Raw genomic sequence first — 16,131 nt, 5'->3', positions numbered from 1 at the left:
CGTTGCCATCATTCTTGCGCCAGCCACACTCTCACACCACGATGGTCGACCACTTTACCTTACCCTGCGAAGGTGCGAGCAGACACGGAAAACACACGCTTCTCACATATATCCACAGCCTGACGCCCTCCAGGGGCTTTCCTAGCCTCCGAGTCGCCCTTGCCGTGTGCAGAATCACGCCGACTAGCAGTTGCCTCGAGTAACAATGTGAGATACATGAAATGCTATCTATACTGCTTGCCTGTCCCGTCCTGGGATCTGCTGTCTGCATGCACGTCTGTAAGAGCTCAGCTGTGGCGAAGTTGTTCGGAGAGGCACCTTAGAGATACGGCCAGCCTGCTTCGTACAGTACGAGATCAAAGAGACGAAGGAATTCATTGTTGTCAGCCGTAGCAGGAGTAAGCCTCATTTGCACGGGCAGAGAACTCGCGTGCAACTGCTAGGCAACGGGAATGCACCCGTATAACGAGTCAGACGTTGCTATGAGAGTGCATCGGGAGTGAGAATAGCAACGGATTTATCATGATCATCTATTTCTTCTTATATGCACATCATCATGTCAGATATGCAAACCAATAAGTGCAGTGCTTCGCAGCGCCACAGGCGAGTCTATGAATAGCAAAGTGCATTTCCTGTGTCCATCGTCCAAACAGTTGAGATGCCTTGCATGACCTCGCCATGCTCATCCTTTGCGACGATCCCGCGCCGCTTGTTGAGAATGCGACGAGTCCATGCCTCCACCGCCGGCTCGTTGGTCTCATCTCGTGCCTGACGCAAGAACGGAATGAGTGAAGTGCCCCCAGTGCCCTTCAGATCCCTCTTGCTCTGCTCGCCTTCCTTCTCATCTTTTGGACGCATGGCAAGGTTTATCTTCTTCGACGTCATCTCAACATCCTTCTCGCTCTCAGCACTCTTGGCCTCTCGGCTCTTGATGATGATGTAGCGAGTGACCATCTGAATGTGTCGATCTCTGAAGTCGGAGAGGACAGCAATGCAAGCATCAAACGCTGTCTGCAGGGCCTGGTCGTACTGGTGCTCTTCAACGAAGGCACGAACATTCGCCACACGTTGCACCGCTTCCAGGAAGCGAGCGTGAGGGCCTGGCATATACTTGCGCATGTCATGAATGAAATTTGGCGCTGGCGCTGAGTTCTCCTTCTCAGCCACTACTGAGTCGGCCTTGCTTCCCGTGGGCCGATGCTTGACATTGAGAACAATATCGAAGAACTGGATGATGCTTGACTGAGCATTGCTGCCGCCACTAAACTGCACGTAGCGTTGCTTGTTGATTGGACCTCCATTGTCGAAGATCACACCATTCGGGAGACCAGCATCGGACATGTTTTTACTTCCTGCCAGGAAGGGCCTGATGCGATGGTAGAAGACATGCGGATCGCAATTTTCATACATTCGAGACAATGTCATTCCAAGCTCATCAAGGCGTTCTGCGAATTGCTTGAGGCATTCGGTGACGGTATTGCGATCGTTGTGATTCGCAGCTTCGACAGCTTTCAGCATCAGGGGAATAAGAGGACCACCTCTGGATTCGACAGCGGTACTAATCAAGTAGAACCATTTCTCATCAAGCGAGCCAGTAAAAGTATTGATGGTGTCGAGGTTTGCCAGAGTGTCGGCACGTTCAGCATCGAAAATCGGCTTCCAGTTCCAGAGCACGAGCCCGGCATAGGTAGCGACTGGTGGAAGCTCAAGGTGAGCACATGTCTGCAAGAATGGTATGGTGACCGGTGGCGGCACCCTTTCAGCAGGCTTGTCGTCTCCCCAAATGTATGCATGTGCAATGAATGCAAGCACGCTGTATGCCCGACGCCATTGAGCCTCCCCAAACAGTCGCTCGGTCGAGAGCACTTCCATCTTATTTATAGTCTCTCGCAGTCTCTTACTGAGGACCAGACCTTGCAGATTGTTCACAACATATTCCCATGGTCCATAGTATGCGTCGGGCAGGCGCTCAAGAGGCGCTTCCGTAGGCAAAAATCCGTTCTCCGAAGAGACATTGTAATCTTCTGGTTTTGGTATTGGAATCATTTTGACTCCGCCAGACGCAGGCTTGCGACGTTGGAGACCTTGAGGTTGGCCTGAACGCAACGCTGCAAGCCCAGCCGTATGTGATCAAATATGATGCGCCCTGTTCGCTGACTTTCGATTTTGCAGTCGATGTGCGACGTTTGTATAATGTCTTTTGTGTGATTTACGTGAGTGAGATGTCTCGGTTGGGTGCGAATGTCTCGGTTGATGTTCGAGAATGTCAATGGCGGGTAATCGACGGTGAGTGTGATTGTTGTTTCGAATGAGTTGGAAGTGAGGTCTAGAAACGCGGATGAGCAGGATAAGTTAGTGGAACGGGCAAGGTCAATACACAATGCGCCTTCTGGCCGAGGTCGGCACTGAGTTAAAGGCTAGTGGTAAACAGAATTCTCAGCAATAATGAAATTCGCAACCATCACAAGTCATGTCTGCTGAGGACAGTGTATGATCTCAGGCGAAGAAAGGTCATCGAGGCCTTTGCTTTGAAATCGTGACTGATCATTGCTCCACTGCAAAGATCCGCCGTGCTCTTCCGCTCGGCCTCGATGCGGGCGAATGGACTTTGCGAGTCGACTTTGATTCTGTACTTTCACGTACACAATTCGCAGTACGTTCCGCATTTAATATAACGGATCTTGCTGTTCGAACCAAGGAGTACTGTAGTTCTCTATGATCTACAGCACCCAAGATTGTGGTCCTTGCAAAGGCAAATCCCCGCGATGCATGACGTACAACATCTTTTGCCTCAGAGTCTGCTCCTACGTTATCTTCAAGCCATCTCCACTTTTGCTCTTCTCTACAACTCATTTCAATGGCTATGAGTTTCTACTCTGCCTAATTGTTGCCTTCGTACGCGAATATATGGTGTGTGGGGCTGGGACCAGCTGGAAGCGCCAAGAAAAGCATGTGATCCACAATGGTTAGCCAATATAGTACAACTATTTTCCCACCCCTTTATCAAATGCATTGCACTCAAGGACAGCGTTTCTTCATGCAATTGGCAAGGTGGCCGAGTGGTTATGGCGTACGTTCCGCTGTGTGGTTTTCCTTGTAACTTGATCCTAACATAGCTTAGGTGTGACTCAAGACTCGATCATCTCGGTCTTACTCAGTATACAACTGAGAAGCATTCTCATAGGATCTTCCTGCATGGGTTCGGTAGGTGCCAAGACATTCACTGTACCCTGTCGTATTCTAACAGTGAGTAGAATCCCATCCTTGTCATTATCTTTTTTGGCTTTCTTTTATTTTGCACGTTCTTCAAGCGCGCTACGTTGTGGGATTCATTCTCATATCAATCAGAATGCCCAGAGGCTCTTGTCAATATGTTTTTTGTGTTTGCTTCACCTTTTTGTCCATGCACAACGAACTTGGCACTCTCCGATTCATACTTCTACCTCTTCTTTACTCTCTCTATTTTCTTAGCTTTCTTTCATTCAACCATCGTCATCATCAAGCGTGTAAACGTTAAGATATGCTGGGTTGAACTAGGTGTCACCTTTTGCACTTTCATGACCCTACATGCCCTGACAACCACTTCCAAGCTTCGCCGACACGCGTACAGCCTTTCTACCTATCTGTCAACGGATACTGAGTACTCCAGCTGTTCTGGTTCAAGCTCTGGTGTGGGAATGGCCATTTCAACACTGTTAGAGCTCGACGGTGTCCTTGTTCAAAGCATCATGAACTGTATAACTACAGCCTTGGTTTTACTTCTTTTGACACGCTCTTGACTCAAAATCGATCAAGCCATCGCTAGTGATCTGAAATCTTAGATTGAAATTGACTCCAGGATCGATACACGTATTCTACATCAGACTCCAGAAGCGACGAGGAAGCCATTGTGTCAGCGATGAATCCACTTGGCAATTGCTTTTCGAATTCGGTGCTGATGCTCTGCAGTGCCATCCACCACCTCCACCAGGTCAAGCCACGCCGCAGAGTCCTCATGACCCAGAGCAAGATTCAGGCACTTTGACAACAGGAACACTTGAGCTCGAGTCTTCGCCACCCTGGTCAATCAGGCCATCCACATCGATGGACTCGTGGCAATCAGGATGCTGCTTGGCGCCGGCCGATGAAGCAGACGCATCTGAGAAATGTCAAGATGATTTTCTGATTTGGCGTGGGGATTATGCAATAGCACTTCTCTGTTTTCTTTTCAGTTCATCTGGAAAAGACTCAAGACTTGTGAATCAGTAGAGCGGAGGAAGAAGTGTGAAGATGCAAAGATGCTTGCTTGTCGGAGAGGGCATCTGGGCTCCTCTTAACTATCTAGGTGATTGCTATGAGAGACATACATGCAGTTTGACACACTGTCTAAAACAAACAACTACCAGGCTACCAACAACTGGTAAAGGGTAATCTTCCATGTGATCCCTGAGCGGTTGAATTGCATGGGGAGCCTTCGTTGATGAGTCTGCTGTTGTCACAGTGATGGAGTGCCCTCACGTGTCTCGAGATGGTTGTGCGGTAGAATATGTTTTCGCGTAAACTCGAAGCGTCTCTCTGCATGACTGCTGGCTCTCCCTGTCTCCTGGCTACCTGGGCATCAGCTCACCTCGAAAAATGACACTAATATGCATGCATCATCTACACCACAACCCTCCCACACACCTACCTATATGCATGCAAATGCTCACTCTCAAAAATCGACCGACATGGCCCTCTCCAACTCCTCCGACCCCATCCCTTCAACTTCACGCCTCTCAAACCTGTCCCTTAAAATCTTCAACTTACTCACAAAAGGATCCTTATCAACATACGCGCCCCTCAACCACCTCTCCTTCCCCGCATCACCAACCTCAAAAGCCTTCCTCGCATGCAAAACCCTTCGATTATCGAAAATCACACATTCTCCAGGCTTCATTAATCTCTCATAAATGACTTCGGGACGATGGATGAGGTCGTTGAATTTTTTCGCTGCGGCGTGCCATTGGACGAGTTTCTTGTTGTAGAGCTTCGCGCCCAGATCGGGACCGGGGAGTTGGCCAGTTTGTAGGTTGAAAGTGTGAAGGGAAAGATCGGATTGGAGCTTGAACGGGCCCTGGAAGGGAGGAGACCAGGCAACACTTTCCAGGAAATCCATTGGAGTGAGGGTTTGGAGATTTTCCAGTGCTGGATATCTGTTCTGGACCCTTTTGAGGTCAACATGGCTCCGCAGATTGAACGGGCCATGTCGGATTGGAGACTCTTCAATGACTCGACGTGATTGGTGATAGTAGTGGTCTGGATGGTCGTAGTGGAACTCTACCGTTTGAGAGCTCAAGCCGGCATATGCATGGAAGTCCGCTTCAGAGAGATCTCTGGCCGCGAGGAATGAGTCTGTGAAGAGCGAGGCGCCTCCCGCTGATGATGAACGTATACAGTGCAATAGCTGAAGGTGAGGAGGTTGCTTCATATACATGAGATCCATGTGGAAACCGAGATTCTGGGCCGTGTAGGCGACATTCTTAGCCTCTGGTACAGACCGTACATCCCAGGTCTTGCCATAGAAGGTAGTCTTGAGAGGTCCAATCCGTTCTGCGACTCGTACCACCGATTCTTCGTCTTCTGGCACATTCGTCATAAAGAGAAGACCATGAGTATGAAGTTGTCGGGCTGCAGAATAGAGTGTGCTATCGGATGACATGTAATCTTCATAGTCAAAGTCCGAAGTTTCTGACGTGTAGGCTTGGGTATTCCAGTAAGTCCGAGGTATAGGTGCTGGCTCTGGTGTCATCTTCCCTCGACTGCACAATCGCCTGAGGCCCTCCAATGGTAGAGTAGTGACATGATCTTCTGCGTAACCAGGCGCATCGTTCTGCCATTTGATGCTCACGTTGCCTGAATCATGGGTTATTTCCTTTGCTTTGATGTCGCTAGGAATGTCCGGAGTGGAGAACAGCTTCTGCCTTGTTGAGGAGTCGACACATTTGGAGCATTGACATAGATCTCGTAGAGCTACTGGGGCAAGTCGATATTCTCCCTCTCCATAAGAAATGCTGACCAGCGATTCGTCATCGACTCCTGGGCGACTTGGTTCTGATGACCTTTCCACAAGCAATTTCCGAAGGTCTATACGCGAAAATGGTTTCCTGGATTCGAGGCCTCTCTCGTGCCGAGGCTGAGATTCCGAATTGCATGCTTCCTGTGTAGCCTGTCGAGCGCGACCTGTTGAGGAGATCTGTCGTATTGCAATACTTGACAGCCTTTTCTGGCATTGCCGTGCTACACGGCGTGAGAATGCCATCACGGTTGCGTGTGTAGAGAGAAAGGAAGAGGATGTGGAAGGCATTGGAGATGGAGAGCTCCGAGGTCAAGCCAAGCCAATCTTGGGAGCTACATTTCACATCCACCTTTGTTTGCGTCGGCAATCACCCAGCAAGCACAGCACAGCACGGCACACCCTGCCATATCGCTCCGGCGAAGAGCTGGTAATGGATGTCTGGGACAGAACAGCTCCGCGATGAGGGCACTCGCGGTCAAGTCGTCGTCGCCGGCGCCATATCCGGTCTCATATCTCGATTCTGTATCGCGCCTCTGGACGTGATCAAGATCCGATTACAGCTTCACTACCACTCCCTCGCCGACCCTCTCTCACAACCATTCCGGCCACGATCTTCGGCTGGGGTCTCCAGCGTAGTACGGGACATATGGCAGCATGAAGGCATCACGGGGTTCTGGAAGGGAAATATCCCGGCAGAAGGGTTGTACTTGAGCTACGGCGCAGTACAATTTCTGACATATCGGAGTACGACGCAGGCATTGGATAAGATCACAGAAAACGGCAGGTTCAGCATTCCCGGCTCGGCGAAGAGTTTCATTGGAGGTGCTGTTGCTGGGACTGCGGCAACGACGTTGACTTATCCCCTCGACCTGCTGCGCACGCGGTTCGCAGCACAAGGGACTGAGAGAGTCTACGATGGACTGATAGCGAGTGTCCGAGAAATCACGCGGAATGAAGGTAGCGCTGGATTCTTTCGCGGGCTGAACGCAGGTATTGGACAAATTGTTCCATACATGGGCCTGTTTTTCGCTCTCTACGAATCTCTCAAGCCGCCACTGGCGAGCGTGCAGCTACCCTTCGGATCTGGAGATGCAGTGGCGGGAGTGATGGCAAGCATCCTGAGCAAGAGCGCCGTGTTCCCACTTGACACGGTCAGGAAGAGATTACAAGTGCAAGGCCCTACCAGGCAGAGATACGCCGGAGGCAATAAGATTCCAGTCTACGAGAGGGGAGTGTTGAGCACTTTGAGGATGATACTGAAGAAGGAAGGCACGATCGGGTTGTATCGGGGATTGAGTGTCAGTCTCGTCAAAGCAGCGCCCAGCAGTGCGGTCACAATGTATGCGTATGAGAGGACGCTGCATATGCTACAACGCTTCGAAGATCGAGCGACGGTTGACGAGATGTAATTCCGGACTTGGTACTATGGATGCAATTCATATACATGCGTTGGTCATCACGAATGCAGCCACGAGCGCCATTGTTCTGCTATACAGTCTAGTCTGCCGGACACCTCATGTACCATATGCAATACACCACCGATGTAATTCTAGCCAGCGCTAGTTTACGGTCTAAATGCCTCGAACATCAGTGCAAAAACTACTGCTTCAACTCCTTCTCCTCTTCGATGGAGTTGCCATTCGGTGAGTCATTGGCATGCCCGTTGAGCCCACCACCGTTCTGCTGCTGCTGCTGCTGCTTGAATGTGCTTTGTCCACTCTTCTGGCCTCTTGTACGCTCAAAGAATGTGCTGACCTCTGAGCTCCAGTCATCTGCGTCGGGAACATCATCTCCGTGCTCCTTCTCAGCAGCCCGCTTCGCCATCGCGGCCTCCCAATCGGTGCGCATCTCCTCAACTCGCTGCTTGTAATCCTCCTCAGCATTGTAGTTCTTGCTGAGACCCCACATGCGCTCCCACAGAGAGAGATGCTGTGGGTGAACTGCAACGCCATGGTATTCGTGTTCACGGCCGGCGCGAATGTATGCCCATCGGCGTTCTTGCTCCTTCAGATCAAGACCGGTGGTATCTGGAAGGAAGACGAAAGTGATCAAAGCGCCCGCAAGACCGAACCATGGCACCACAAGGAAGCGTGTCGGGATGTCGATGTAGTTGTACAACACTGCAGCTGTAAGAGCGCCAAGCTTACCGCAGGCAGCGCTGAATCCGTGAGCGGAGGCACGGACTGGCGTCGGGAAGACCTCAGCGGCGACCAAGAAAGTGACCGAGTTCGGCCCAAACTGGTTGAAGAAGGACGAGATGAAGTACATGGCCATGAACTTGTGGACACCAGCGCCTTCGGCATAGTAGTGGTAGTTGAAAGCTGGGATGACGAAGCAGATGAAATCTCCTATGAAGCCGACAATTTGCATCCACTTGCGACCGTAATTCTTGTTATCGATCAGGAATGAGGCGAGGTAGTAGCCGACCAGAGAGACACCGATGTTGAGCAGGTTCCAAAGCCAGTTGACCATCACGGATGTAGTCTGACCGGAGATTGTGGCAATGAACTCACTTTGGAAGAGCTTGTTGCCGTAGAAGAAGACGTCGTTGGCATACCAAGCCGCAGCAGTTGCGAAAACACGACCACCGAAGTAGGTGAAGGTGAGGCCCATCGACTTTACATCGTACCCGGTAACTGACTGCTTCTTCTTGGCGGCTTGGAGCTGCTTCGAAGCAGATCGCATCTTATAGGTACGGTAGTAGACGAGCCAGAGTGTGCCAGCGGCAGGAATTGCGAAGGATATACGGTAGGTCCATTGCACGAGGGTCTTTCCATAGGGAGCGCTCGACTTTCCGCCGTGGAAGATCAAGAGCAGCAAGATCAGGATGACCTGGTTGAAGAACTGTCCCCAACCTTGCATCAAGAATGCCGAAGTCACTTTACGGCCACGATGCAGGCGATCCTCACGGGTGGAGATCTTACCAGAGCCGACAGCGTTCTCCATACCAGAAGTCGCAGTCATGGGGTACTCGCCTCCCACTCCAATGCCGTAGAAGAAGAGCGACCAGACGTAGCAGATGACCCATCCATTGAGTGTGACACCCCAAGACGCTGTGAGCATGATGAGTCCCAAGAACATGATGACGGCGTCCTGAATGAGACCCCATCGTCGACCGAGCCAGTCACCAAGGATTCCGACAACCACCTGACCAACAATGATACCACAGATCTCGAGGTAGTCGACAGCTTGAATCCAGGTGATGTCGCAGACCGTGTTCTTCTTCCAGCAGCCTGGGAATGCAGCCTGGAACAAGGGCTTGACGTTGCCGATAGAGAACAGGACGTAACTGGGAATGTTAGACATTTGACTACAATAAGATTGGTTTCCGATGAATAATTACCCTTCAAGAAGCAAACCCATACCAGGAATGACCATATTTCGCATATAGTAGCCAACTGGCGAAAGTGGATCGGCCTTCACCATTCGTCCAATGCTTTGGAGTTCCTTCTTGGCCTCTTGCGAGTCGATGTGATTGACGAACTTGAGTCGCTTTCCGATCGGCATGTCGGCCCAGTATGTTCCATTCTCATCGTAGCTGTCGTCGGGTAGCAGTAGCGATCTGAATACAGATGCCTCGTTGGCGTGCATGTTCGATAAATCGGCTGTAGCGACATGCTGGCCGCCCATGTTAGGTCCATGGGGTGCGGCAATGCCATAGTCTCGCATGGACTGGTCACCCATCGTGGCGTCTGGGGTGGTGAGACTTGAAGTGAGGTGCAGTGTACTTGGCACTCTGACTCGAGCGTGAAGGCCAAAGCAGTGGAGGCCAAAGCAGTGGAGGCCGACAAGCTTTGTATATAGCTTTGGACAGTCGGCAGCGGCACGATGGAGACGATCGAACGGAGCGATCTAAACTCTGACAGGGTCGAGCAAGGTGGGTGTGTAGTGTGTAGTGAAGGATGGAGCAGACAGGCTTGCCACTCCTGGGTAGCACGTTCAGGTCGAATCAGATGTGAATGGCCAGGCCAGGCTGGCGGATGTGCGGCGCTGCAGTTTGGTGTGCGTGGCTATCGGTATGCGCAGGGCCCACGCGAGAGGATTATGGCGGAGGAGTCGAATGGATATGCCTGTCTGTGCTTGAGAGGCCGCACTTGGAGAGCAGTCCCGGGAGACGTCGGCGGGCGGGATGAGTGCGTCGACGTCGACGTCGGCGAGGGCAACTCTCAGCTGTATTTTGGGGTGCGGTGCGGCTGGTGCAAGTTGGCACTGGAAATTTGACTCCAACGCCCGGGCCAACTCAATATAGGGAAGAGGGTAATAAGCGAAGATAGGCAATAATGCCACTTGCTATCGCACAATAATGATTGCTCGGCGCCGTGGGTCGGCCCAGGAATTGATTTTGGAGGTGCTTGGCCAGCATGATATCATGCCGGCCCTTTTCTGGAGCCATGGCTGAAGGGAGGCAGCAACGACCGACGCGCGCTCGCCCTCGCGCTCGCCCTCGCCTGGTGCAGAATGGCGGCTTGGCTGCAGGGCTGAAGAGCGCGCAGCACGCAGTCAGCGCAGCAGTAGTGACAGACTCGAAAGAGCATCGAGGAAAGCGGCCGAGATGGAGAGCTCGCAAGTGAAGTCGACGTGGCCAATCAAATTTGCGCACGCAAAAACGTGCAGAGCCTTGTGGACAGCAGTAGCGCGGGATCCTGCCGCTGAGCCGACCTTTATGCATATCATCCTCTGGCCTCTGCGAACTCCGAGGCCGGCACACGATTGATGAATAGAACTACCTCGCGTGGCAGTGGCAGTGGCAGTGGCAGTGGCAGTGGCAGTGGCACAACCACACGCTCAAGCTTTCTACTACTGCGCTCGCTTGGCTGCCACCACCCTGGCACCCACGACGTGATATCTCTTGGGTGGAAGCTTGGGAAAGCTTGTGGCGATTAGCTGCACATGGCTGGAATTTCTAATCCAACGTCAAAGGACGGCGAGCCTGGCTTGTGTCATGACGGCAAGAAGAGCGACGGCTTCATCCTTTATTACCAGCTCGCGGCATGCGTCCCTACGCGGAGCGTTTGTTGATGATGACCAGTCTTCCCTCGCCGCGTGAGACCACCGGTAATGGCTCAGGCATGGGCCTGCTCCTCATCATTTCAGGCCTGCCCTGTCTCCGTCAGCCTTACGGGCATAATCATCCCCTGTATGAGCCTATCACACCATACCACGAGACAGGCATACATTGACATGGCACGGGGAGAGCGAGCAGATGCGATTGGAATCATGCGTAATCCGCATCGACTCGTGGTGCTCAGTCTTCGAAGTATTCCTGGACGTCACTACCCAAACCTCCTTTAATATCACCAAAAGCTCGGGACATGTTCGAGCACCGGGGTCTCTTGCCGGCCGCCTGATGTACATCCCATGCTCTACCCGTATTATGTAATGGCAGCCTGATGGCCGACGGCGAGCCACACGTGGAGCTTCTGCCTCGAAAGGCCCGGGTTTTCTTGCACGCGTGGACAATTTCTCCCTCGTATATAGCCACTACTATTCCTCTTACTCCAAGCTCAGACCCAACAAGACCTCACTGCTCCGACCGCAGTTAGCAGGATTCTGGACACTCATGCATCACTCTAGCTGCGATCTGGCTACCAGCGGACTCCGGTCAACCTGAACCCATACACCGCAAGAAGTTTTCGGAAACTCTGACTTTTCACCACTTACAGAATTGCACATTCTATTTTGAAACATTGATGCAATCAGGCTTCGCCGGAACTGGTGTATAATGATCGCTTGGCCGGGAATAGCAGCCAACTGATTCTCCACGTGCTCTCAAGAAGACTGAGAGGGCTCACTCGCGTCTCACATCGATAGAGGTCGCCGCAACTATCTGGACTGTGCAGCGGAAGCTCGAGACGTTCGCATTAGGCCGACCGCGCTGAATTGAAGAATATGGACCGTGGTTTTCTAGGCGTATGCTTCGGGTGCGTAGTGACCTCGCCGCGGTCACATGGCAGCTGCGTTCCTCAGCTGCTGCTCCACAAGAAGTTGGAACGTCGGCGCAATCAGTTTCTTCATCCTTGGCGGCTATCAACGAGAGACCTTTTGCACCTGGGAAATCTCCGTCTCTGAAGGACGAGGCAGACTCGATCAACGTTCCATTTGAGACTTGGTCTTGTAAAATGAATAGAGATCAGTCTGGAAGGATCGTCCTTCGTCAAAGCATCATATCGGAACAACCGTCGTCACCAATCAAGACGCAGACAAACCACTTCTTAGCCCAATGCTCTTTCCAATCTCATAGAGACCCAAGCCGGAGGCCAAATACATCCTCGCTCAAGATAACGCTTTGATGTGAATCGTCGACGCTCCAGCGCAGCGCATGTGTAAATTTGTCCTCCATTTTGCCTGGTGTTCGAGACATTGAGCCTCACTCTGTACATTCCATCTGAGCGACACCTCTTGTATGAAATTGCCGAGACTCGTCAACAAAGTTCGTATCTTGGATTGGCGAGAGTCTGCCGGGTCGATGGAAAGAGGTTCGGCACATGCAGAGCTTCGGCCTTCCGAGCTTGGCGTACTACCATTACTAGAACATCTGTCAGCAGACTGCTTTGCGACCTGAATTCATCATGATGATCCCCCCTCTGATGCCAGGACATTATCACTGACCCTCCATGGGGGGCCAAGGAAAAGAAGGAAGATGTAAGTCTTTCTTCTGTGCCCCCCGTATCGAAGATTGGAGTCTTTGATACGGTGAGGGAGCAACGAAGATTCCAATCTTTGTTGCGGTGAAGTATCGAAGATTCCAGTCTTTGATACGGTTGGGATGGATGAGGGAGCAACGAAGACTTTAGTTTTTATTACGGTAAATGCAAGAGGTAGAATACGAGCGTCGGTGAAGTTGACGTGATAGAGCTTTGAGGGAGAAGAATCTCGATGGCCTGTGCATCCGCTTCGCGCGTTGAACTAAGCCGTTGAAGCAATCCAAGGGCAAGTGCGATGCTGAAAATCTTCCAAAACAACCTTGAACCACACCAAAATCTTCCAAAACAACGACACCAAACATCACCATCGCCACACAACTTCAACACACCAACCGCCACGATGGGAGGCGTCGTCCGAATGACAGCGGAAAGGCTCCAGCAGCTAACGGGCATCACCGTCGATAGCCCGGCGAAGCACTACGACTGCGTGCAATGCCAATCGCGTAGGTGGTTAGACGTAAATAGTTCTGCGTCGGCGGGCGTACTTTCATTCCTGCCATATCTTCCCTTTATCAAAGACGCAATCTTCGATGACCTTTCTCACCTCATCAAAGACGCAATCTTCTATGACTCTGCCATATCTTCTCAACATCAAAGACGCAATCTTCGATAACTTTGCCCTATCGACTAGATCAAAGACGTACAATCTTCGATCTATCTTCCACCCACTTCCTTGTACCAAAGATTTATCTTCGGTGCCCCGTTTCCTAGCGGGCATGAGTCCTTTGACATTGTCAGAGTTCTTGAGCCTAGACTGGTCTAGATTCTCAACTTACCGATACTTACGACATGTAGGCTTATCCAAGCCTAGAACGGTTATAAAGTTAGATATAAGAGAAAGGGAAGGCGGTATAGTAGTTATAGTAGTAGTTGTATTTCATGTCGTAAGTCTATGCAGCACTAATAACACACGTTTCGTTCTGCGTCGCGCTCATTCCTGATTACCAGCTCGCCAAAATTCGAGCTATCCCAATTGCCGCGCAGCACGACCGTGATGTATGGTGTACTGTACCCATCCGTTAAGACTCCTTCGCAAGTAAGTAGACACAGAGGTACAATTAGAATGGTCTCATAAGGGAGACTCGCTTAAGCAAGGAAGGCAAAGAGGGCGCCGAATGCAGCAATGACACCAGAGCTGATGTGGAGAGTGCTGGCAGCACCAGTGGATGACTCGACTGGAGCGGAGGTAGTGCTAGAGCCGACAGGGTTTGCTTTAGTTGAGCTGGAAGCCGGCGCAGTGGTGGTGACGGAAGTGACAGCAGTTCCAGATGTTGTGAGGGTAGTGGCGTTGCCCGCTGGGTATGGAGCGCTGCTGATGACTGGTGCAGTGGTGTACTGGACCGGCGCAGTTGTTGCGTTGACGACTGGAGTGGTGTAGGCAACTGGAGTGGTGTACGCTGGGGCAGTGGTCTTAACTGGGCTCGTCGCGACAGCAGAGGTAGTGTATGGAGCAGGCGCTGGGGCAGACGACTCGGTGTAAATTTGCAGCTGACCATCCTAGAAAGTGGTTAGAAGGTATCAAGCTAAGAAAATACGATCTGGCTTCATACTGCGATCTGGCTTACAACCTGTGCGGATGCAGCGCCAGCGGCGGCGAGGGCAATGAGTGCGGAACGCATGTTGATATGAGTGGTGTTGTTGATTAGGTGACCTGTGATGTTGCGAGGTCTGGCGTGAAGTGATTGTTCTGGCGAAGCTTCGTTAACGAAGGTGAGCTGCGCGATGCAGTGAGCAAATGATGAAATTCAGAGCGAGAGTGGCGAGCAGAGGAATGCTGGACTGCCGCCCTTTTGAAGTTCGATGAAGTTCGTTGGCGAGCTAGCGAGCCTAGGGGCTGCAGCAAGGATGAGAACTTGAAACCTGGCGATCTGCACCGTGCACTGCGCAGGCAATGGCATTGCCGCCGGGCGGGATCTCCCTTCCGACTAGCGGTTGCTCTCAGGAACAGGCAATTATGATTCTCGCGAGTCATCATATGGTATGTCGGCTCCGGTGCACGTCTGCCCAAAAGTCTTCCGCCATTATGTCCTTCTCAAAGCAAAGATTGGCGGCTGGGCTTCCCAAAGCATCACTCGCCCGATTGAGAAGTCGTCGTCGTTGGTGTGGGGAGCGTTCCTTGTCTCTGCACTAGTGGATGCATATACAGGCACAAGGCCAGGGGTGCGCATGTTGAGCTGGTTCGTTGACTCGAGAATCGCCCTGGCCACGCAATTTGTTGGGACCCGAATACAATAACACTGGCCGCTGGCTCGACCGGGACAATGAGGCTACTACGCCGTGCAACATGGGCTGAGAAGGTCTGACCATAGAGGCCTGGCAAAGGTCGCACGGTCGCCGAGGAGACTGACACGGCGCAAGTACAGTATTGTGTTCATCAATGCCCACGATGCGAGGAGGTCGCTATCCGCATCGCGTGAGGACTTCCTGGGGTGCTGAAATTTCCAGTGCGGTGAGTGTGACACGCACGGCAAAGGCTGGAGACGCAATGGGTTGCGTGACGGTACGCGGCAAAATGGTTGGCGACCCCAAATTGCTGCATTGCCCACATGTTTTCCGCCTGCTGTGCTCTCGTCAGTACCATCGACAGAAGCAGTCTTCATAGCAGCTAAATGCAACACACAGGCACTGATATCAACAACAATAGCATCTCTGGCAGCAACCGAAATGGACGCCCTGCTCCAGTTCAAACCAAAGACATTCGTCTCGAACCCCATGCGCCATTCCTTGGCATCTACTTCAACAAGAGCCCCGAATCTGGATAAGTATCCTCTATTCGCGACTAGAATATCAATTTCTCCAAGCTCTTGCCGTACGTTCCCCAAAGCTCCTCACATAGAGTCAGCGTTCGTAGGGTCGCCGGTGGGCATTGCAAACTTCGCGTACGACCTTCTTCCTCGTCTCTTGGAGATGTCCTTCTCGGCGCCCAATGACTGCCATCTTTTGACTGCCTGCTTTCGCAAAGGCAATTGCGATTGCTGATCCCATCGCGCCTCCGTCTCCGGCGATAGCCACGATTTTGTCTTCCGCAGACAGTTCGGGCCGCGTTGAATCGATGTCACTGTACGGCTTGCTTTCACAGACTTTCGTCAACGATGGGAATACGTCTGCCATGTTGGATATCGATCAGGGCAACGCGATGATGAGTGAGGGTTCGAATGCTGAGGGCACATCAGTTCCACGAAGCTTCGAATCCTACCGGCTGTGCCATGGTCACAGTGTTTCATAGTAAGCATGATTTCAGACGTGCCTGCATGAGCTGATGCATCAGCGCTGCTGCCACGCGCGTGTGGCGAGGGAAGGAAATGGCTCCTGACGACGGGTGACGGGCGACGGGCCAAGCTCAAAGCCGGGTTCATCCTTCGTATCGGACTTTGAATTGCGAATACAGTGACG

At 51.9% G+C, this 16,131-nt stretch overlaps 7 protein-coding genes across 7 annotated transcripts; 2 read left to right on the top strand and 5 right to left on the bottom strand.

Moving 5' to 3' along the window:
• Positions 1-507: 507 nt before the first annotated feature.
• On the bottom strand, positions 508-2,318 carry MYCFIDRAFT_48024 (uncharacterized protein). Its single transcript, XM_007921817.1, has one exon. The coding sequence runs from the start codon at positions 2,044-2,046 to the stop codon at positions 610-612; it is 1,437 nt and encodes a 478-aa protein (XP_007920008.1). The 5' UTR covers positions 2,047-2,318; the 3' UTR covers positions 508-609.
• Positions 2,319-2,907: 589 nt separating this feature from the next.
• On the top strand, positions 2,908-4,357 carry MYCFIDRAFT_169460 (uncharacterized protein; the record flags this gene model as incomplete). Its single annotated transcript, XM_007922845.1, has 12 exons — positions 2,908-2,965; positions 3,024-3,084; positions 3,117-3,225; positions 3,255-3,504; positions 3,538-3,604; positions 3,642-3,671; positions 3,700-3,752; positions 3,796-3,804; positions 3,839-4,171; positions 4,212-4,236; positions 4,270-4,287; positions 4,339-4,357. 12 exons carry the CDS (start codon positions 2,908-2,910, stop codon positions 4,355-4,357), a joined length of 1,032 nt encoding a protein of 343 aa, XP_007921036.1.
• A 396-nt stretch (positions 4,358-4,753) lies between these two features.
• On the bottom strand, positions 4,754-5,992 carry MYCFIDRAFT_98155 (uncharacterized protein; the record flags this gene model as incomplete). The annotated part of the gene is made up of 3 exons (XM_007922844.1): positions 4,754-4,968; positions 5,026-5,171; positions 5,238-5,992. Coding segments are annotated over 3 exons (1,116 nt in total), but the record flags the coding sequence as incomplete, so codon positions are not given.
• Positions 5,580-6,275, bottom strand: MYCFIDRAFT_201225 (uncharacterized protein). The gene has a single exon (XM_007922843.1). The coding sequence runs from the start codon at positions 6,246-6,248 to the stop codon at positions 6,045-6,047; it is 204 nt and encodes a 67-aa protein (XP_007921034.1). The 5' UTR covers positions 6,249-6,275; the 3' UTR covers positions 5,580-6,044.
• Positions 6,276-6,468: 193 nt separating this feature from the next.
• MYCFIDRAFT_75527 (uncharacterized protein) lies at positions 6,469-7,443 on the top strand (the record flags this gene model as incomplete). The annotated part of the gene is made up of 1 exon (XM_007922190.1): positions 6,469-7,443. The coding sequence occupies one exon, from the start codon at positions 6,469-6,471 to the stop codon at positions 7,441-7,443; it is 975 nt and encodes a 324-aa protein (XP_007920381.1).
• Positions 7,444-7,498: 55 nt separating this feature from the next.
• MYCFIDRAFT_48016 (uncharacterized protein) lies at positions 7,499-10,003 on the bottom strand. The gene is made up of 2 exons (XM_007921816.1): positions 9,378-10,003; positions 7,499-9,323 (listed from the first exon to the last, which is right to left on the bottom strand). Exons 1-2 carry the CDS (start codon positions 9,716-9,718, stop codon positions 7,634-7,636), a joined length of 2,031 nt encoding a protein of 676 aa, XP_007920007.1. The 5' UTR covers positions 9,719-10,003; the 3' UTR covers positions 7,499-7,633.
• Positions 10,004-13,588: 3,585 nt separating this feature from the next.
• Positions 13,589-14,493, bottom strand: MYCFIDRAFT_85787 (uncharacterized protein). The gene is made up of 2 exons (XM_007922427.1): positions 14,289-14,493; positions 13,589-14,235 (listed from the first exon to the last, which is right to left on the bottom strand). The coding sequence occupies exons 1-2, from the start codon at positions 14,355-14,357 to the stop codon at positions 13,825-13,827; spliced, it is 480 nt and encodes a 159-aa protein (XP_007920618.1). The 5' UTR covers positions 14,358-14,493; the 3' UTR covers positions 13,589-13,824.
• Between the last annotated feature and the right edge of the window lie 1,638 nt (positions 14,494-16,131).

Source organism: Pseudocercospora fijiensis (assembly GCF_000340215.1).
Source record: "Pseudocercospora fijiensis CIRAD86 unplaced genomic scaffold MYCFIscaffold_1, whole genome shotgun sequence".
NCBI lineage: Eukaryota > Fungi > Ascomycota > Dothideomycetes > Mycosphaerellales > Mycosphaerellaceae > Pseudocercospora > Pseudocercospora fijiensis.
Note: the sequence above shows the minus strand (reverse complement) of the source record. Positions and strands in the feature narration are given on the sequence as shown.

Excerpts from the sequence above, each read along its gene's own strand:
- MYCFIDRAFT_48024 (XM_007921817.1), bottom strand. The coding sequence starts at position 2,046 with ATGATTCCAATACCAAAACCAGAAGATTACAATGTCTCTTCGGAGAAC.
- MYCFIDRAFT_201225 (XM_007922843.1), bottom strand. The coding sequence starts at position 6,248 with ATGCCAGAAAAGGCTGTCAAGTATTGCAATACGACAGATCTCCTCAAC.
- MYCFIDRAFT_48016 (XM_007921816.1), bottom strand. The coding sequence starts at position 9,718 with ATGGGTGACCAGTCCATGCGAGACTATGGCATTGCCGCACCCCATGGA. Across the intron at positions 9,324-9,377 it reads ATGGGTTTGCTTCTTGAAGG|TTACGTCCTGTTCTCTATCG; the intron begins GTAATTATTCAT and ends TAACATTCCCAG.
- MYCFIDRAFT_85787 (XM_007922427.1), bottom strand. The coding sequence starts at position 14,357 with ATGCGTTCCGCACTCATTGCCCTCGCCGCCGCTGGCGCTGCATCCGCA. Across the intron at positions 14,236-14,288 it reads AGGTTGTAAGCCAGATCGCA|GATGGTCAGCTGCAAATTTA; the intron begins GTATGAAGCCAG and ends ACCACTTTCTAG.